Below are 21,649 nucleotides of genomic sequence, written 5' to 3' on the forward strand. Positions count from 1 at the left end.
CCTCCCGCTACTTAGGCAAATCACCCTCAGCTCTGCTCAATTTAACACTCTACCACACACACTACCTCACATTTTCATTTGGCATTTTAAACATTTAGCGACTTAGAGATTTTATCTGAAGATAGCTAGGTTGGAAAACCACATACAGTGCATTCGGAAAGTATACAGACCCTTCCCCTTTTCCATATTTTGTTACGTTACAGCCTTATTCTAAAATGGATCAATCTACACACACTACCCCATAATGGCAAAACAGAAATACCTTATTTACATAAGTCTTAAGAACTTTTGTTATGAGACTGGAAATTGAGCCCAGGTGCATCCTGTTTCCATCATTCTTGAGATGTTTCTACAACTTGATTGGAGTCCACCTGTGTAAATTTCAATTGATTGGACATGATTTGGAAAGGCACATCTGTCTAAATAAGGTCCCACAGTTGACAGTGCATGTCAGAGCAAAACCCAAGCCATGAGGTCAAATGAATAGTCCATAGAGCTCCGAGACAGGATTGTGTCAAGGCACAGATGTGGGGAATGGTACCAAAAAATGTATGCAGCATTGAAGGTCCTCAAGAACACTTGCCTCCATCATAGTGAAATGAAAGAAGTTTGGAACCACCTCTTCCTAAAGATGTCCGTCCGGCCAAACTGAGCAATCGGGGGAGAAGGGCCTTGGTCAGGGAGGTGACAAAGAACCCGTCACTCTGACAGAGCTTCAGAGTTTCTCTGTGGAGATGGGAGAACCTTCTAGAAGGACAACCATATCTGCAGAACTCCACTAATCAGGCCTTTTATGTTAGTGGCCAGACGGAAGCCACATAGCAGCCCGCTTGGAGTTTTCTAAAAGTAATCTAAAGAACTCTATGTGAAACAAGATTATCTGTTCTGATGAAACCAAGATTGAACTTTTTGGCCTGAATGCCAAGCGTCACATCTGGAGGAATCCTGCCACCATCCCTACGGTGAAACATGGTGGTGGCAGCATTATGCTGCAGGGATGTTTTTCAGGGACTGGGAGACTAGTCAGGATCAAGGGAAAGATGAACGGAGCAAAGTACAGAGACATCCTTGATGAAAACCTGTTTCCGGACAAATCTCTGAATCTCGAGTGGCCCAGCCAGAGCACAGACTTGAACCCGATCGAACATCTCTGGAGAGGCCTGAAAATAGCTGTGCAGCTACCCTCCCCATCCAACTTGACAGCACTTACGAGGATCTGCAGAGAAGAATGGGACAACTCCCCAAATACAGGTGTGCCGAGCTTGTAGCATCAGGTAGCCTAGTGGTTAGAGCGTTGGACTAGTAACCGAAAGGTTGCCGGATCGAATCCCCGAGCTGACAAGGTAAAAATCTGTCATTCTGCCCCTGAACAAGGCAGTTAACCCACTGTTCCTAGGCAGTCATTGAAAATAAGAATTTGTTCTTAACTGACTTGCCTAGTTAAATTAAAGGTCAAATAAAAAATGTAAAAATACCCAAGAAGACTTGGCTGTAATCACTGCCGAAGATGCTTCAACTAAGTGTAGCTCAGTTGGTAGAGCATGGCGCTTGTAACGCCAGGGTAGTGGGTTCGATCCCCGGGACCACCCACACGTAGAATGTATGCACACATGACTGTAAGTCGCTTTGGATAAAAGCGTCTGCAAAATGGCATATATTAAAGGGTCTGAATAATTATGGAAATGTAATATTATTTTTTTATTTGATATATATTAGCAACAATGTCAACCTGTTTTTTTTGCTTTGCCATTATGGGGTATTGTGTGTAGATTGAGGGGACACACACGGTTAAATCCATTTTAGAACAAGGCTGTAATGTAACAATGTGGAGAAGGGGTCTGAATACTTTCCGTATGCACGTTCTCATTAATAGTACACTTTTCCTAAATGAACTAGTTTACTATCAGCAAAGTCAGAGCTAGTAAGAGGGGGGGGGGGTGAAGTGCGCATGTTCGTTCACAAAAGGCATTTTGCTCACACACAATAATATACCTCCGAGTTGTGGAGGAATATACGGCCATGCTGGGGAGATGAGAGCAGAGTTGATGGGTGTGTGTTGTCTTCAACCCTGTGGAGATGTATGGCTGGTGTCACGCTGCTAGCAGATGATTATATCCTAGTTTCTCCTACTTTAGCTGTGTAGCTGCTCTGTCTCTAGGGGGTGTTCCAATGGTTAATGACGTGTGTCTGTGTGTGTCCCAGCTGTACCGGCGGCTGTCAGAGGTTCTGGGGCTAAATGACGAGACCATGGTACTGAGCGTCTTCATCGGAAAAATGTGAGTTTACTGTGGTATTGGTACTAGTACTGGTACTATGAAGTAACGATTGATTGATTACCATTTGTAATTGCAGCATCACCAATCTGAAGTACTGGGGCCAGTGTGAACCGATCACCTCCAAGACACTTCAGTTACTCAACGACCTTTCCATAGGATATCCTTTACTGCGTGTGTGAAAAGGGGTGGGGTTTCGTTTTCTGTTATATTCCAGCTCCTGTGTTGTCTCCTTGACGGTGTGTGTGTACATACAGTAGTGTGAGGAAGTTGGTGAAACTCAGCGCTGTTCAGTTCATGCTGAACAACCACACAGTAAGAACCCTTACCCTGACCACTAACTGCCTGAAACTCAATTTATGCCTTTTGATCCAGTTATTTTTCGGTAATGCCTTTTTGCTTTTCTCCCATGTCAGAGCGAGCACTTCTCCTTCCTGGGTGTGAACAACCAATCAAACCTCAGCGACATGAGATGCCGCACCACATTCTACACTGCGCTGGGACGTCTGCTGATGGTCGACCTAGGTAGACACACACACCTATCTACACAATTATCAGTAATATTTCTTATTTGGATGACTTTTAATTCTTTCACCTTTTCGTGTGTGTAGGTGAGGATGAGGACCAGTTTGAACAGTTCATGCTGCCCCTGACGGCAGCGTTTGAAGCGGTTGCTCAGATGTTCAGCACCAACACGTTCAACGAGCAGGAGGCCAAGAGGACGTTGGTGGGGCTGGTCAGAGACCTGAGAGGTATCGCCTTTGCCTTCAACGCCAAGACCAGCTTCATGATGCTCTTCGACTGGATGTATCCTTCACTGACCCCAGACCTCTATACATCCTCAATCCTGTCCTCTGACCTGTAACCCCTGACCTTTACTGACCAGGGTTTAGGAGGTTGCAAGGTTACAGAATGTTAGGAATGCGTTGTCTAGAGGAAATAAGACTGTCTGTCGCAGAATAGGGAATCGCTGTAGCAGCGGAGATGTGATTGGTTGACAGTTTTGTTCTTAACCCGTCCACCAGCTACCCAGCCTACATGCCCATTCTGCAGAGAGCAATAGAACTCTGGTACCACGTACCAGCATGCACCACTCCTGTCCTAAAGCTCATGGCTGAGCTCGTCCACAACAGGTACACAAACATGCACACACTTCTAGCCCTGATTTAGGTTTTTTTTCTGACCAAGTGCGTCCCCGATTCCCGAGGGGAAATTGTTTTTGGCAACTGGAACAAATATGTACAATTTTCGATGTCGCACTAATGTGGAAATACAAAATATGCAATGCTACCAGAACCCTGACACTTCTCCCTTGACCTTTAACCCTGTGTTGTGGTTAAAAGCTGGAATTCTTAATGGTGAAACTGCAATGTCCATTTGTGATATGACAATGAGGTTTCTGTAGACAACAAACACTGTTTATTCCCCTCTGACATCATTGCATGTGCAATAGAACATCGGTGTACTGCAATTTCTTTTTCATCACAATGTGCGACTCTCCCCAACTCTTCTATATTATTATTATTATTATTATATTATTCTTCGTCAACAAAACAATAACGGCCATGGGGGGGGGGGGGGGGGGTTTACCTACTGCGGATTCCATCTTCAACACCGGTTTCACTGTAGTGCAACGCTGGTTGCACCAAAATATAAACAGCGGCTGCTAACAAAACGCCTAATACATTGTCTGCAAAAGCGCTCAAAGAAATAGACATTCGCAAAAATGTTCCATGTTACACTAACAAAAGCGATGGGTCAGATTTACTGGGAATTGACCGAAAGCTGTCCATGGTGCTGATTTTATGCTATTAGTACTGTTAGGTTCTAAATGAACCTATTAAAGCTTAAACCAAGTTTGTTCACCCATTGGGTCAATACAGCTGCATAAGACAAACATATTCACACAAGCACTCATATGGGGAGGCATGTAGCTTAGTGGTTAGAGCGTTTGACAAGTCACCGAAAGGTTGCAATATCGAATCCCTGAGCTGATAGGTAAAAATCCCTGAGCTGAAAGATCTGTTGTTCTGCCCCTGAACAAGGCAGTTAACCCACTGTTCCGAGGCCGTCATTGAAAATAAGAATTTGTTCTTAATAACTGACTGGCCTAGTTAAATTAAAGTTACAAAAAAAAATAAACTTTTTTTTTTACCCTTTTTCCTATGCTGAGTCTCCTCCTACACATCTGAACAGCCAATGCATCTCTGTTGCTAGATAGAACCTTAATGATATCTGTTGTTCCTCACTTCAGCTGACCTGACCTCTGCCCTCTGCCCCAAAGTGCTCACTCATTCCTACTCACGGTTGTCATGTTGACTCCTCCCAGAATGTGTGTCTCTTCCTACCATATTGTCCCTTCTGGCTAACAATAATGCATACGGACAGAATGTAAACGTTATACATTCCCCTCTCTCCCTCAGGGACATTAATAAATATATTCCATATTTTCAGAACCCAACAGTACTATTTGACTCGGTTTGCTTGTCTGTCACAGTGAACATACAGTTGAAGTCGGAAGTTTACATACACTTAGGTTGGCGTCATTAAAACCCGTTTTTCAACCACTCCACAAATTTCTTGTTAACAAACTAAAGTTTTGGCAAGTCTGTTAGGACATCTACTTTGTGCATGACGCAAGTAATTTTTCCAATAATTGTTTACAGACAGTGAATTATAAGTGAAATAAACAATCACAATTCCAGTGGGTCAGAAGTTTACATACACTAAGATGACAGCCTTTAAACAGCTTGGAAAATTCCACAAAATTATGTCATGGCCTTAAAGCTTCTGATAGGCTAACTGACATCATTTGAGTCAATTGGAGGTGTACCTGTGGATGTATTTTAAGGCCTACCTTCAAACTCAGTGCCTCATTGCTTGACGTCATGGGAAAATCAAAAGGAATCAGCCAAGAGCTCAGCAAAAATGTATAGACCTCCAAGTCTGGTTTGTTACACCAGCTCTGTCAGGAGGAATGGTCCAAAATCTTGTGGGAAGCTTGTGGAAGCTACCTGAAATGTTTGACCCAGGTTAAACATTTTAAAGGCAATGCTACCAAATACTAATTGAGTGCATGTTTGCTTCTGACCATTGGAATTGTGATACAGTTAAAAATTGGTCTGTAAACAATCGTTGGAAAAATTGTCATGCACAAAGTAGATGTCTTAACCGACTTGCCAAAACTATAGTTAGTTAACAAGATATTTGTGGAGTGGTTGAAAAACGTCACTGTATGTAAAATTCCGATTTCAACTGTTTGTATGTTGACACCTGCTCGTCGAACTTCTCATTCCAATATCATGGGCATTATTATGGTATTGGTCCCCCCTATGCTGCTTTGATAGCCTCCACTCTTTTGGGAAGGCTTTCCACTAGATGTTGAAACATTTCTGCGGGGACTTGCTTCCATTCAGCCACAAGCATTAGTGAGGTCGGGCACTGATGTTGGACGATTATGCCTGGCTCGCAGTCAGTGTTCTAATTCATCCCAAAGGTGTTCGATGGGGTTGAGATCAGGGCTCTGTGCAGGCTAGTCATGGTCTTCCAGAACGATCGATGTCATTGTATGCTGTAGCGTTGAGATTTCGCGTCACTGGAACTAAGGGCCCTAGCCTAGTCCTAGACGTTTCCACTTCACAATAACAGCACTTAAAGTTGACCGGGGCAGCTCTAACAGGGCAGAGATTTGACAAACCTGTTGGCATCCTATGACTGTGCCATGTTGGAAGTCACTGAGCTTTTCAGTAAGGTCATTCTACTGCCAATGTTTGTCTATGGAGATTTCATGGCTATGTGCTCAATTCTATACACCTGTCAGCAACGGGTGTGGCCGAAATACCTGAATTCACTCATTTTGAAGGGGTGTATATATGGTGTATCTAATGCGCTAAACAAAGTCCCTACATAACTCGCTTATCATAGTATATATAGTCAGAATCTAACCAATTGCCCTGATGGCCAGGCAGCTGCTCTTAAAGGGGAGAGGAGAGAGCATACAAGCTGGGTGACATCTTTCTGTCGACGGTAAAATTACCATTTTCACTAGCTGTAATAACCTACAATTATTTGACCATTTGGCCAACAGTGGGTCATAGGCCTACATTCAAACTAAGCTACAGCAACTAAGTAGTAGGATGACTTTGAACTTTGAGTTGATTCAATTGCAACACAACAAGAAACCGTTAGATTCCTCTGTGTATTTCTCAATTTACAGTGGTATAATTGTCCATTTTCCCCTTGCTGGTATTATATGCTTTTAGATACCATTTCCGGTTTGAACTAGAATCTCAGGATGTCTGGGAAAGTCTTGGGATGGAACATTTTGTTAGATTTTTCTGTAAAATGGGAATCCCGAACTCTGTTTGTTTCCAGGTCACAGAGGTTACAGTTTGACGTGTCGTCGCCCAACGGAATCCTGCTGTTTAGAGAAACCAGCAAGATGATCACCACCTATGGTAAAACATTTAAGTGTCTTATTGCAACAGTTGCTGTTCACTGGAGCATTGTAATTTGGTTGGTCAGCCACACAAATTTATGTTCATTTCCTTGGTTCTCCCTCTCCCCTGCTCCAGGTAATCGTATCCTGACCATCGGAGAGGTGCCTAAGGACCAGGTGTACAGTGTGAAGCTGAAGGGTGTCAGTGTGTGCTTCTCTATGCTGAAGGCTGTGCTTTCTGGGAACTACGTCAATTTCGGGGTGTTCCGTCTCTATGGAGATGACGCACTGGACAACGCACTACAAACCTTCATCAAACTGCTGCTGTCCATACCACACAGTGACCTGCTGGTAGATGCATAAATAACAGTGATTTATTTCTCTGAACATTGTATATTTACAATCTGACAATGGCAGTTCCAGCAAAACTTGCACCAACTCTCCTTTGCTCTCCTGTCCGCATCCCTCCCTCCAGGACTATCCCAAGTTGAGCCAGTCGTTCTACAGTCTGTTGGAGGTGTTGACTCAGGATCACATGAACTTCATTGCTTCTCTAGAGCCGCATGTCGTCATGTACATACTGTCATCTATCTCCGAGGGACTCACTGCACTGGGTAATAATATATATATATATATATATACACACACACACAGACACACAGACACACGCACCACACTGTACTGGGTAGTTTACAGTGTGGCAAAAAAATATTTAGTCAGCCACCAATTGTGCAAGTTCTCCCACTTAAAAAGATGAGAGGCCTGTAATTTATCATAGGTACACTTAAACTATGACAGACAAAATGGGGGGGGGGAATCCAGAAAATCACATTGTAGGATTTGTTAATGAATTTATTTGCAAATTATGGTGGAAAGTAAGTATTTGGTCAATAACAAAAGTTTATCTCAATACCAACAAAAAGGGTATATAACAGAGGTGAAGACTTACAGAAAACATTTGACAAGGTTTTCATATACTGTTGCTGGTATTTTTGGCCCATTCCTCCATCTCCTCTAGAGCAGTGATATTCTGGGGCTGTTGCTGGGCAACATGGACTTTCAACTCCCTCCAAAGATTTTCTATGGGGTTGAGATCTGGAGACTGGCTAGGCCACTCCAGGACCTTGAAATGCTTCTTACGAAGCCACTCCTTCGTTGCCCAGGCGGTGTGTTTGGGATCATTTTCATGCTGAAAGACTCAGCAAAGTTTAATCTTCAATGTCCTTGCTGATGGAAGGAGGTTTTCACTCAATCTGACGATACATTGCCCCATTCATTCTTTCCTTTACACGGATCAGTCGTCCTGGTCCCTTTGCAGAGAAACAGCCCCAAAGCATGATGTTTCCACCCCCATGCTTCACAGTAGGTATGGTGTTCTTTGGATGGAACTCAGCATTCTTTGTCCTCCAAACACGACGAGTTGAGTTTTTACCAAAAAGTTATATTTTGGTTTCATCTGACCATATGACATTCTCCCAATCTTCTTCTGGATCATCCAAATGCTCTCTAGCAAACTTCAGACGGGCCTGGACATGTACTGGCTTAAGCAGGGGGACACGTCTGACACTGCAGGATTTGAGTTCCTGGCAGCGTAGCGTGTTACTGATGGTAGGCTTTGTACTTTGGTCCCAGCTCTATGCAGGTCATTAACTAGATCCCCCCCGTGTGGTTCTGGGATTTTTGCTCACCGTTCTTGTGATCATTTTGACCCCACGGGGTAAGATCTTGCGTGGAGTCCCAGATCGAGGGAGATTATCAGTGGTCTTGTATGTCTTCCATTTCCTAATAATTGCTCCCACAGTTGATTTCTTCAAACCAAGCTGCTTACCTATTGCAGATTCAGTCTTCCCAGCCTGGAGCAGGTCTACAATTTTGTTTCTGGTGTCCTTCTGGTGCCTTTGACAGCTCTTTGGTCTTGGCCATAGTGGAGTTTGGAGTGTGACTGTTTGAGGTTGTGGACAGGTGTCTTTTATACTGATAACAAGTTCAAACAGGTGCCATTAATACAGGTAACGAGTGGAGGACAGAGGAGCCTCTTAAAGAAGAAGTTACAGGTCTGTGAGAGCCAGAAATATTGCTTGTTTGTAGGTGACCAAATATTATTTTCCACCATAATTTGCAAATAAATTCATTAAAAATTCTACAATGTGATTTTTCTTCTCAATTTGTCTGTCATAGTTTAAGCTTACCTATGATGAAAATTACAGGCCTCATCTTTTTAAGTGGGAGAACTTGCACAATTGGTGGCTGACTAAATACTTTTTTACCCCACTGTATACAGTTGAAGTTGGAGGTTTACATACACCTTAGCCAAATACATTTAAATTCAGTTTTTCACAATTCCTAACATTTAATCCTAGTAAAAATTCCCTGTTTTAGGTCAGTTAGGTTTTTCACTTTATTTTAAGAATGTGAAATGTCAGAATAATAGTAGAGAGAATGATTTATTTCAGGTTTGAATTATTTCATCACATTCCCAGCGGGTCAGAAGTTTACATACACTCAATTAGTATTCTGTAGCATTGCCTTTAAATTGTTTAACTTGGGTCAAATGTTTCGGGTAGCCTTCCACAAGCTTCCCACAATAGGTTGGGTGAATTTTGGAACATTCCTCTTGACAGAGTTGGTGTAACTGAGTCAGGTTTGTAGGCCTCCTTGCTCGCACATACTTTTCAGTTCTGCCCACAAATATTCTATGGGATTGAGGTCAGGGCTTTGTGATGGCTACTCCGATACCTTGACTTTGTTGTCCTGAAGCCGTTTTGCCACAACTTTGGAAGTATGTTTGGGGTCATTGTCCATTTGGAAGACCCATTTGCGACCAAGGTTTAACTTCCTGACTGATGTCTTGAGATGATGCTTCAATATATCCACCTAATTTTCCTGCCTCATGATGCCATCTATTTTGTGAAGTGCACCAGTCCCTCCTGCAGAAAAGCACCCCCACAACATGATGCTGCCACCCCCGTGCTTCACGGTTGGGATGGTGTTCTTCGGCTTGCAAGCATCCCCCTTTTTCCTCCAAACATAACGATGGTCATAATGGCCGACGAGTTCCATTTTTGGTTCATCAGACCAGAGGACATTTCTCCAAAAAGTACAATCTTTGTCCTCATGTGCAGTTGCAAACCGTAGTCTGGCTTTTTTATGGCAATTTTGGAGCAGTGGCTTCTTCCTTGCTGAGTGGCCTTTCAGGTAATGTCGATATAGGACTCGTTTTACTGTGGATATAGATATTTTTGTACCTGTTTCCTCCAGCATCTTCACAAGGTCCTTCGCTGTTCTGGGATTGATTTGCACTTTTCGACCAAAGTACGTTCATCTCTAGGAGACAGAACGCGTCTCCTTCCTGAGCGGTATGACAGCTGCCTGGTCCCATGGTGTTTATGCTTGCGTAATATTGTTTGTACAGATGAACGTGGTGCCTTCAGGCGTTTGGAAATTGCTCCCAATGATGAACAAGACTTGTGAAGGTCTACAATTTTTTTTCCTGAGGTCTTGGCTGACTTTTGATTTTCCCATGATGTTAAGCACTTCACTGAGTGTGAAGGTAAGCATTGAAATACATCCACAGGTACACCTCCAATTGACTGAAATGATGTCAATTAGCCTATCAGAAGCTTGTAGCCATGGCTTTATATTTTCTGTAATTTTCCAAGCTGTTTAAAGGCACAGTCAACTTAGTGTATGTAAACTTCTGACCCACTGGAATTGTGAAATAATCTGTCTGTAAAAAATTGTTGGAAAAATTACATGTAATGCACAAAGTAGATGTCCTAACCGACTTGCCAAAACTATAGTTTAACAAGAAATTTGTGGAGTGGTTGAAAGACGTGTGTGACTAACGTGTGTGTTTTGTTATAGATACCATGGTGTGTACTGGGTGTTGTTCCAGTCTGGACCACATCGTCACCTACCTGTTCAAACAGGTAACAACTGCCTCCATGTAGATCTATAATCTATTCATATGACATTATACCTGTATGTTCTGTGTTGATATGAATGTAAATAAAATGTCTTGTCATTTCTATTCAGCTGTCTCGCTCCACTAAGAAACGACCTGCAGCTATGGCAACAGATGACCGCTTCCTACACATCATGCAGCAACACCCAGAGATGATCCAACAGGTACAAACACACATGATATTTCACTTTTTTATTTTCAATACATTTACAAAAATATCAAAGAACTGGCTTTTGCCTTGTCATTATGGGGTATTGTGTGTAGATTAAAATGGATTCCATTTTAGAATAACAATATTTGGGGAAAAGTCCCGGGGGCCGGAATACTTTCCGAATGCACTGTCACTTTTTAATGTTGTGTTTGCAGCAGTATAATGGAAGGTTTCAAACCATGAAAAGAAACAAGTAGACCGAGATGAGAAAATTAACATGTAGGCCAGTTGTAAAAGAAATATCATTGGCCTATTGCTGTCATTTTGTTGGCTAGCCTATAGTACAGGCACTCACTCACCTTCTGTTGGTACCTAATTGCTGCAATATAGGCTGTTCAAAACTTTTGTGAAGGTTTAAACCAGTTTCATTAAATATGCAACAAGTATTCTTTTCATTCTGTTGAGCCATTTTCTTTGGCTAAATTAAGTTATAACTTTAATGTTGTGTTTGCAGCAGTATAATGGAATGACGATTGTTAATCGCACTCAAACCATGAAAAGAAAAAAAACAAGTAGACCGAGATGAGAAAATTAACAATGTAATGCTGCAATTTAATAACCTGTTCATATTTTCCCTATAAACAATGGCTTTAGTTATTACCCAAATAAAGTTTGGAAACTTTTGTGAACATTTGGTGTGTTGTGGCTATGATAGGCTTTAGCTACAGCAGGCCTGATCAGGCCCTGTAAACACTGAGGAAGTACAGTGCTCCAACTACCTACCGACAGCACTATTGTAAAGTGGTTGTTCCACTGGATTGAAGCGTCTGCTAAATGACTAAAGGCCTGTGGTGCTCCAACTACCTTGATGTGTGAGGAAGAATGTTTTAGGCCTACCAGAGTAACTCCTTTAATGTAACAATATATAATGCTCATCTTTATCAAAAATATTCTGATTTAAATGAACTATTTAGTCTCCTTCTGTACGCCTATCTCTTTGTAGCAGTAGTAGACGATCTGGGTCTGTTTTTCCACAGTCCTTTTTCCAAACTGGTCTGACTGTCCTAGAGTCCATTCGGAACAGGCCCCAGTTTTATTTCTTTCTATTTATGCATATTGGGTTAGGTGGGAAAGCCACTGGTCCAACATTTTGGACCTGTGAAGACCTCTAATGGGTGCTATTCTGTTTCTCAACTGTGCTGCAAAAGAAAGGAAGACAAAGTAGGCAAATCGCCTCATTGTACAGTGCATTTTCACAAAGGCATGCACATGGTGTCAGTTTAGGCCAGGGATGGATGGGCAACTTTGGGGGTGGGATCCAGAGAGTTAATTCTGTGCAATTCTACACATTTTGCCTTGGGGCATAGAGAAAAAGTAGCTTTTTTTAAAGCATGTTTGCTGCAATTCTACAAATTGTTCCATAGGGTGGAGAGAGATGTTTGCAGGTTTTAATATGATACACTATATATATACAGAAGTATGTGGACACTCTTTCAAATGAGTGGATTCTGCTATTTCAGCCACACCTGTTGCTGACAGGTGTATAAAATCGAGCCCACCAGCCATGCAATCTTCATAGACAAACATTGACAGTAGAATGGCCTTACTGAAGAGCTCAGTGACTTTCAACGTTGCACCGTCATAGAATGTCCCTTTTCCAACAAGTGTCTGCCCTGCAAGTGCTGCCCTGTTCAACTGTAAGTGCTTTTATTGTGAAGTGGAAACATCTAGGAGCAACAACGGGTGAGCCGTGAAATGGTAGGCCACACAAGCTCACAGAACAGGACCGTCGAGTGCTGAAGACTTTGTGGCAACAGGTTGGGGAAGGCCGTTTCCTTTTTTAGCATGAGAATGCCCCAGTGCATAAAGGGAGGTCCATACAGAAATGGTTTGTCAATCGGTGTGGAGCAACTTGACTAGCCTGCACAGAGCCCTGACCTCAACACCAATTAGAACACCGACTGCAAGCCAGGCATAATCGGCCAACATCAGTGCCCGACCTCACTAATGCTCTTGTGACTGAATGGAAACAAGTCCCCGCAGTGATGTTCCCAGAACAGTAGAGGCTGTTATAGCAGGAAAGGTGGGACCATCTTAATATTAATGCCAATGATTTTGGAATGGGATGTTTGACGAGCATACTTTTCATCATGTAGTGTATCTGAGTGAGACTAACAAAATCAATGATCTGAGCGGGCTGCCAGTTTCCCATCCCTGGTTTAGGCTTTTGTTTACCATTTTTTGGGGGTTTCAGCAAACATTTGGCTACTGTTCAATACAAAAATGTTGAGTTAAAAATGTCATTGTTGAAGAGACAAAAAGGGAACTAACTACAGTGCCATTTCTATATTTGCGGGTTAGGGTCAGGCCTCAGGATTTCACTATCACATAGTTGGACAGATGGGTTATTAGTAATTACGGGTGGGTGCTGGTGAACAAACAGCTGACCCACGCATCACTAACACAAACACACACTAATCAATCTGTGTGTTTGTCCTTCAGATGCTGTCCACAGTGTTGAACATAATCATCTTTGAGGATTGCAGGAACCAGTGGTCCATGTCCAGACCCCTCCTGGGCCTCATCCTGCTCAACGAGAAGGTACAGGTACACAACCACACACCCCTATCCCACCACTCCCTGGAACACATGTGCAGGGGTTAAAGGATTTTTCGTCATATGGATTCTGGAGAGGCTATTTTTGAGATCGGCAAGAAAAAATCTCTGTGGGGCTTGTTTGAAAATGACATGGCCTAAATCAGAATCATGTCTGTTTTATGAAATACACTATACTACCGTTCAAAAGTTTGGGGTCACTTAGCAATGTCCTTGTTGTCCATGAAAACATACACGAAATGAGTTCCAAAATGAATAGGAAATATAGTCAAGACATTGACAAGGTTATAAATAATTATTTTTCATTGAAATAATAATTATGTCCTTCAAACTTTGCTTTCGTCAAAGAATCCTCCATTTTCAGCAATTACAGCCTTGCAGACCTTTGGCATTCTAGTTGTCAATTTGTTGAGATAATCTGAAGAAATTTCACCCCATGCTTTCTGAAGCACCTCCCATGAGTTGGATTGGCTTGATGGGTTCTTCTTACGTACCATACGGTCAAGCTGCTCCCACTACAGCTCAATAGGGTTGAGATCCGGTGACTGCTGGCCACTCCATTATAGACAGAATACCAGCTGACTGCTTCTTCCCTACATAGTTATTGTATAATTTGGAGCTGTGCTTTCATTGTCCTGTTGAAGGAGGAAATTGGCTCCAATTAAGTGCAAGGTATGGCATGGCGTTGCAAAATGGAGTGATACCCTTAAATTTCCCACTTTACCACCACCAAAGCAGATTCGTCTGTCCATATCACTTTTTTCTAATCTTCCTCTATCCAGTGTCTGTTCTTTTGCCCATCTTAATATTTTATTTTTATTGGCCAGTCTGAGATGGCTTTTTCTTTGCAACTCTGCCTAGAAGGCCAGCATCCCGGAGTCGTCTCTTCACTGTTGACATTGAGACTACTATTTGATGAAGCTGCCAGTTGAGTACCTGAGGTGTCTGTTTCTCTAACTAGACACTCTAATGTACTTGTCCTTTTGCTCAGTTGTGCACCGGGGCCTCCCACTCCTCTTTCTATTCTGGTTAGAGCCAGTTTGAGCTGTTTTGTGAAGGGAGTAGCACACAGCGCTGTACGAGATCTTCAGTTTCTTGGAAATTTCTTGCATGGAATAGAACCCACAAATGCTGATGCTACAGATGCTCAACTAGTCTAAAGAAGGCCATTGCTTCTTTATAAGTCTTCAGCTGTGCTAACATAACTGCAAAAGGGTTTTCTAATGATCAATTAGCCTTGTTAAAATTATAAACTTGAATTAGTTAACACAACGTGCCATTGGAACACAGGAGCAATGGTTGCTGATAATGAGCCTGTGTAAATATTCCAGAAAAAATATGCCGTTTCCAGCTACAATAGTCATTTACAACATTAACAATGTCTACACTGTATATGATCAATTTGATGTTATTTTAACGGACAAAAAAATTGCTTTTCTTTCAAAAACAAGGACATTTTCTAAGTGACCACAAACTTTTGAACGATAGTGTATATTTTCTCTTGTGTGCACTGAACTGACATACAAAACATTAGGAACACCTGGTTAGTCTCATTCCATGACTGACCAGGTGAAAGCAATGATCCCAGTGTAGATGAAGGGGAGGAAACGGGTTAAAGAAGGATTTTTGACCTTTGTTTAAAAAATAAATAAACTGTTGATCCCAGTTTTCCATTGCTACCACCATACCACGTTTAATTCTCTTCTACTCCTTCAATTGCGCGTGTGACATTTTACAAATGCAGAAGAACAAACCCCATGCTTCAGCCTATGTACATTTATTTTTTACCATTATGCTGCATTAGTTGGGCTACAGGTGATCAGGCTTATTGCTTATAACGCCTTTGATGATAATATAGACCATGTGTAGGCAGTGTATGGTCCAGTATGTTATTGGGCTCATTTCTGGAGGTGGAAATTATATTTTAGATGGTGTCATTATTTTTAGATTGTCTTTTTTAGCTTCTGTCCTACATAAAAATGATCCCGGGGAAGACCCCAGACCCCCTAAGCAAGTGAAAATACATGTTCAAAATGAACCCCTTTCCCTAAAAGCATTATGCTAATTACTATCTTACATGAAAGGGGGGGTTAACTTGGTCCCAGACAATCAATCTGAGATCGAGTTACGTTTGTCATGGGATTTTTTTTGCTTGTTGCAGAGTGGACAATCCTGGTAAAAAAAAAAAGACAAAATCCTGACACAGCTTCTACCTGTGTGTGTGTGTGTGTGTGTGTGTGTGTGTATATACCTCCATTCCTGCAGTATTTGTCCGATCAGAGAAGCTGAATTTTTGTCTGGGTGTGTAGTATTTTGCAGACTTGAGAAACAGTATTGTGAACAGCCAGCCTCCAGAGAAGCAGCAGGCCATGCATCTCTGCTTTGAAAACCTGATGGAGGGGATAGAACGCAACCTGCTAACCAAGAACCGAGACAGGTACACACAATCCCAGCGACCCTCTCTCCACACATGTTATCGGTGTGCACAGTCACTGTTAATTCTCTCTGTATTAATCTGTGCAGGTTCACCCAGAATCTGTCGGTGTTCCGGAGGGAGGTGAACGACAGCATGAAGAACTCTTCTTACGGCGTCAACAGCAATGACATGATGAGCTGACCTTCCACGCACTCCTGCTCCACACAGAGCAGCTTCCCCCTCCCAATTCAACCCCTCCTCTCACCCTTCCTCTCCTCCCCCTTTTGGTTCCCCCCTCCTTTTTATAGAAGCCTATAAATATACAGATCTATTTTAAAGCCAGTTTGTAGAGGTCACCGCAGGTCGCTCTGCTGGGAGGAGAGGAGGAGGATGGACGGAGGATACCTCTACACGTTCTGGCGGGAGATGAAAGAGGAGAGCGGGTGAAAAGGGGGAAGCTGGTAAATGTAGTTCTCTGCTTCTGCCTGCCTTGTATAGAAACAACAAAACAAGTGTACATTTTTTTTCATAACATTTTGAACAATGTTTATATTGATTGAATTTAAAACAAAATGAGAAACGTGTGATTGAACTTTTTACAGTGTAGTGAGTCAGTGCACCTGTTTGTCTGTGGGGAGCAAACTTTCTACAGGGGATGAGAGAGCACTAGAGCTGCAAAGGGGCAGAGAAAGAGTGGCTGTGTTGTACATTTCCTCTGGCCTTTTAGTTGGAGCGCTGTAAATACCCCCCCCCCTTACTCCCTAGACACTAACCCTAGCACCGAGACACTTTGCCTAGAAAATGATTACTTGTTCCATTAGGATTTGGGTATGGGGCAGGGTTAAATGGGTTAAGGTTATGCTCCACTTTACCCTCTGGTAGGCTGGTTGGAGCTGACACTAACCTTAAGGGAGTTCGTTGGGTTAGGGGAGGGGTGAAGTGTCTGAGCAGGCTAGTGTGTAGGGGTCACAGATCTGATAACTCAACGGATAGGAGCGTCACTGCAGTCTCTGGTGTGTTAGTGTGAGGTGTGTGTGTGTGGCCTCCTAGGGTGCTGTGAAGGAGCGATGAGCTCCAGCCAGGATCTACCAGGAAATTCTAGAACTTTAAGCACTCGTCTCTAAGCTCCCTGAAGGATTGTTTATTTCTAAATGATTAAATGAAGAATGCAACCTTTAGTAGAACAGAGCTGTGTATTACAGGGATATGGATGATAGGAATAAGAATACAGAACTGTGTATTAGAGGAGATGGGGGTTCAGAGTTCATTAGCAACTTGTGCTACTCTACAGATGTTGCTGCTAACTGTTTGTGACGACTAGCTCATCTCTAACCATGTTGATTTGACTTCTGGTTTCTATTGTTTTGGTTCCCTGAAGTTTTGTGTGTGTGTGTGTTGGATCAGTAGCTTGGTTCTCTGATGTGAGTGTGTGTTGGATCGGTAGCTTGGTTGAGTTGTGTGGATGTCGGCTACATATTATAGTGACATCATTGACTGCAAATAAACGTCATTTGGTTTGTATACCGCGCTGTCAGTTCTTCCACTGCACAACATGTGGTAATGTCTTTTAGTGTGTGGTGCAGACTAGCAAGAAAATGTCGTCATAAGGATTAAACAAACACAGGCTACATGCTGATTCCAGACATCCATTTATTCAGATTTGTATTTTTACCATTCACGCAACCAGTCAGTGAATGTGGTTGGATACACACACCGGGCAAATAAAAAAGGACACCCCATTTTCCAATATAGTGCACTACTTTTAGCCAGCACACTGGTCAAAGTGGTTCACTATAAAGAATGTCATTTGAAACAAGCTATACAAGAACATACCCAGAAATTATTGCCACAAATTAGAGAACCTAATTACATATACAACGCCTTAAAGTATTCACACCGTGGGATAAAAGGTCCTTGTGTGAACAATCTACACAATACTCATGTCAAAGTGGGAAAATTTATATTTTTTAGACAAGTATTCAACACCCTGAGTCAATTCATGTTAGAATCATCTTTGCACACCTGGATTGTAATATGCACATTCTCTTAAATTCTTCAAGCTCTGTCAAGTTGGTCATTGTTAGACAGCCATTTAAGTCAACTATGCCACTCAGGAACATTCAATGTCGTCTTGGTAAGCAACCATATTTAGCCTTGTTTTAAGTTATTGTCCTGCTGAAAGGTGAATGTCTCCCAGTGTATGTTGGAAAGCAGACAACCAGGTTTTCACCTGTGCTTAGCTCTATTCTGTTTATTTGTATCCCAAACTCCCTAGTCATAAATATTAAGTGGTACTCAGTGATGTTGGATTTGCCTCAAACAATGCTTTGATTTCAGGACCAAGTTAATTTCTTAGCCAATTGTTTGCAATTTTACGTTGGTGCCTTATTGCAAACTGTATACATTTTTGGGAGAATGTGTTTTCACTGTCATTTCAGTTGTTGTGGAGTAACTACAATGTTGATCCATCCTCAATTTTCTATCACAGCCATTAAACGAACGGTTTTAAATTCACTATTGGCCTCATGGTGAAATCCCTGAGCGGTTTCCTTCCTCTCTGGCAACTGAGTTAGGAAGGATGCATTTATCCTTGTAGTGACTGGGTGTATCAATTCACCAGCCAAAGTGTAATAACTTAACCATGTTCAAATGGATATTCAATGTCTTTATTTTTTACTCATCTACCCTTTGAGACATTGGAAAACCTCCCTGGTCTGGATAAATCTGAGTTTAAATTCACTGCTCGTCTGAGGGACCTTACAATTATCTGTGGGTTACAGAGATGAGGTAGTCGTTAAACACATTTCTACTCCTGAACCTATTTAGGCTGGCCATATAAGGGGTTGAATACTTGACTCAAGGCTTTAGATTTTCTAAAAACATTCCACTGACATTATGGGGTATTGTGTAGGCCAGTGACACAATCACAACTTCCACTTTAAATTCAGGCTGTAACAAGATGTGGAAAATCGAGGGGTGTGAATACTTTCTGAAGGCTCTGTAGCTACCATGCTCAGTTTGGACATCAGTACACGCACTCATGCACAGTGTGATGCAGGCTGCAGTGTGGACCTCTGGGCCACACTCAGTAACCAAACGTTGCAGATAAGTCATTGTCCTTTATATCTATGAACGTTCCACAACGTGGTGCCCTGCTGAACGTGCCACTGGTCTAGTATCCAGTCGACGATCACAGGAAAAGTGTAAGGAGATGGATGTCAAGCAATGGGGATGTTAAGCCTGGTAACCAGGGCTGTTGAAATGTTATCTGTTCCTGGGTTAGAGGTTGTAGGTGATGTGGGGTTCAGAGTATCCCATACAGAGGTCAAAAGGTAGGGTGTCAAACCAGGGCTGTTGAAACTCTTCCTTGGTTGGGTTTACAAGGGTGTTGGAGACGGCTAAGAAGGTTATAGGGTATGGGTTAAGAAGGCTGTTTTTTGGCCTGAAATACAGGGGTGTTGAATCCTTCTCTGTTCCTAGCGATCTCGATGGCAAAGAACTGGATCCTGGTGGCTGCAGGAACAACATGATCGAGGTTAACACTGGTGTAGTCACTCGGCTACAGAGGACCCTTACACTGCTATGCTCCTAATGCCACTTTAACAGTGACAACGTTTTGTATGTGTAATAGTGACTCGCTGAACATACCAAATATGGTGTTTTCCTCTGTGTAGTCCTTCTCACAGTCAAGTCGTAGCAAAGTCCCGTAGTTAAAGTCCTCCACCACCCCGTCGAACTGGTTACAGAACGGGCGCCACTTCTAGACACAAACACAGAGACTAAGTTAGTTTCTCTCTCACTCTTCCGCAGTCCCTTTTTGTATTTCTGACACCTATAACACACCCAGTCCCCTACCTCTTTGGCATCAGCCGTTTTGAGCATGTCTGGGTCCAAGTTCTTGATGTTGAGGTCTGAGAAGGATTCTCTGAAGGACGTATAGATGTGGTCATCCACCTTGGTCAGCTTCAGATTACTGGGGTCTACCGACGAGATCAGCTACACACACACAGACACGATTAGCTGGAGGGAAGGACTAGATCAGTGCAATGTGGCTGCTAGTATTGGTATTATGCTCCACCTACCCACATAAAACATACTATGGTCTAAATACTGTAGTATTATAGTGCGTTTGCAGACTTTACTGTTTACTACAGTATTTAATGTAGTGTTTTTGTGGACTGTTTTATACTGTAGTACAGCTATTCTCAACTGGTGGGTCGTGACCCCAGTTCGTGTCCGGGGAGGTTTTGAATATATACATACAGTTTATATTTTAATGAAAACTACAAACCTGGAAGAATATATGAACTATCAATGTTTCAAAATAGATCTATTAGCAGCACTATTTTGGTTGATTTTGTGGTCTCAAGCCAGTAAGTTTAACATTCTTGAAGAATATGGGCAAAATGTGTTTATTGAAAATGAGGTGAGAATGTTGTTCCCTTGTCATAATTGCCACATTTACAATCAATATAACATTAAATATAGTTTCCCAGATTGTATATTGGGTCGCGACTGAGGAAACCTGGTTCAATTTTGGTCCTGAGGCAAAACCTGTAGATCCACTGCTGTAGTATTTACTGTAGTGTTTTTGAGGACTAATAATATACTGTAGTATTTATTGTAGTGTTGTCTATAACCTGTATGGCACACAATATGGTTATACTTAGCATGTAGGTTTCTCACTTATGGGTGGCAAAATTGGGATATTGGGGGAGGGAAATGGGCAGAGTATATGCAAATTAAATACTGTAGTGTTTTTGTATATAAATACTGTAGTATTTACTACAGTTTTTGTGGATAATACTGTACTATTCTATAGTAAACTAGTATTTCTTCCATGTGGGTAGTTTACCTGATTTCAGGTGCTTGTGAGAGAGATACTCACATTAAAGTAGATCTCTGCATGATTGTAAGCCTTCATCGCCCACATCACCTCCAGTTGAGGCTGAGGCACACACACACACACAGGTTAGTTGCAATGTTGGGAAAGAATTATCTAGGTAAGAATTTAATTTGACTGTTTTACACCTGTTGTATCCTGTGCACGTGGCGAATAAACTTGGAAACTAACACACTAGAAAACTATTGTGTTGTGAGTTTGTGTCAGAGAGGAAACCTAAATAGCACCGGTGTGTTACTCACATCGTTCCCATAAGCCTCAGCTGGTAGAGACAGAGCCTGGGCGGCTGCTGTAGCTCCCTCCACGCCCTGAATAACATAACCATTACAAAAGAAAAGTATTACAATTGATATCACGCCCTATATAACGTCAAAATGTCATTAGTAATTCAATATTGCTGCAGTGTAATGACAAGCACATGTTTAACTCAATCAACGTTGTCCTCGTTTAACCAGCGGCATTTTAAACAGCAGGCCGGCATCAGTCCAAATAAAACATGCATCATATACTTTAACAGTTCACTTATATATGCAGCTACAATATACCCGTATATTACATGTACATTAAGTTAAAATACTGTTATTTAATATTGTGGATTCTCACCAGAGAAGCAATTCCATTTCCCGACGCCATAGCTGTAAACTTTGACCCAATGACGTCACGTCGTTCTAGCGCAAGCTGTCTACGCCTCTGCAATGCTGCAAGGCAAACGCAGCGTTTCATTGGAAATGAATGTAATTCTGGTGTACCAAAATGTAATAACGCTTCGAACACTACGATAGCGAATTTGCGCTAAATAGTACGCAGCATCATCAACATTCACCTTCTGCTACTATTTCTGTCAAGCCGTCTACGCACAGAGTTTGGCATACGTTCGATAAATTCAAT

The 21,649-nt window shown here is 42.1% G+C and overlaps 2 protein-coding genes across 5 annotated transcripts in view; one reads left to right on the top strand and one right to left on the bottom strand.

Moving 5' to 3' along the window:
- LOC124048711 (exportin-7-like) overlaps positions 1–17,379 on the top strand; it is a 31,253-nt gene extending 13,874 nt beyond the window's left edge. For 2 of the 4 annotated variants that reach the window (XM_046369744.1, XM_046369745.1), the window contains exons 16-29: positions 2,203–2,276; positions 2,353–2,433; positions 2,525–2,588; positions 2,690–2,798; positions 2,885–3,080; positions 3,299–3,406; positions 6,648–6,730; positions 6,848–7,062; positions 7,187–7,325; positions 10,576–10,640; positions 10,747–10,839; positions 13,329–13,433; positions 15,752–15,879; positions 15,966–17,379. In XM_046369744.1, the coding sequence (XP_046225700.1) occupies positions 2,203–2,276; positions 2,353–2,433; positions 2,525–2,588; positions 2,690–2,798; positions 2,885–3,080; positions 3,299–3,406; positions 6,648–6,730; positions 6,848–7,062; positions 7,187–7,325; positions 10,576–10,640; positions 10,747–10,839; positions 13,329–13,433; positions 15,752–15,879; positions 15,966–16,059 (1,554 nt within the window). In that variant the 3' untranslated portion in view covers positions 16,060–17,379. The remainder of the gene's footprint in view (positions 1–2,202; positions 2,277–2,352; positions 2,434–2,524; positions 2,589–2,689; positions 2,799–2,884; positions 3,081–3,298; positions 3,407–6,647; positions 6,731–6,847; positions 7,063–7,186; positions 7,326–10,575; positions 10,641–10,746; positions 10,840–13,328; positions 13,434–15,751; positions 15,880–15,965) is intronic. The other 2 variants (XM_046369746.1, XM_046369747.1) reach the window with 1 other exon arrangement.
- A 112-nt stretch (positions 17,380–17,491) lies between these two features.
- Positions 17,492–21,459, bottom strand: LOC124048712 (protein PBDC1-like). Its single transcript, XM_046369748.1, has 6 exons — positions 21,365–21,459; positions 21,004–21,069; positions 20,747–20,806; positions 19,714–19,854; positions 19,507–19,618; positions 17,492–19,371 (listed from the first exon to the last, which is right to left on the bottom strand). Exons 1-6 carry the CDS (start codon positions 21,392–21,394, stop codon positions 19,280–19,282), a joined length of 501 nt encoding a protein of 166 aa, XP_046225704.1. The 5' UTR covers positions 21,395–21,459; the 3' UTR covers positions 17,492–19,279.
- Positions 21,460–21,649: the final 190 nt, after the last annotated feature.

The sequence above is a fragment of the Oncorhynchus gorbuscha genome, linkage group LG11 (assembly GCF_021184085.1).
Source record: "Oncorhynchus gorbuscha isolate QuinsamMale2020 ecotype Even-year linkage group LG11, OgorEven_v1.0, whole genome shotgun sequence".
In the NCBI taxonomy this organism is placed as follows: Eukaryota; Metazoa; Chordata; class Actinopteri; order Salmoniformes; family Salmonidae; genus Oncorhynchus; species Oncorhynchus gorbuscha.

Bases quoted from the DNA above. Each gene is read 5' to 3' on its own strand.
- LOC124048712 (XM_046369748.1), bottom strand. From the start codon at position 21,394: ATGGCGTCGGGAAATGGAATTGCTTCTCTG. The intron at 20,807-21,003 runs GTGAGTAACACA...TGTGTGCCTCAG, and splicing joins CTGAGGCTTATGGGAACGAT to CCTCAACTGGAGGTGATGTG. The intron at 19,619-19,713 runs GTAGGGGACTGG...GTTTGTGTCTAG, and splicing joins AAACGGCTGATGCCAAAGAG to AAGTGGCGCCCGTTCTGTAA.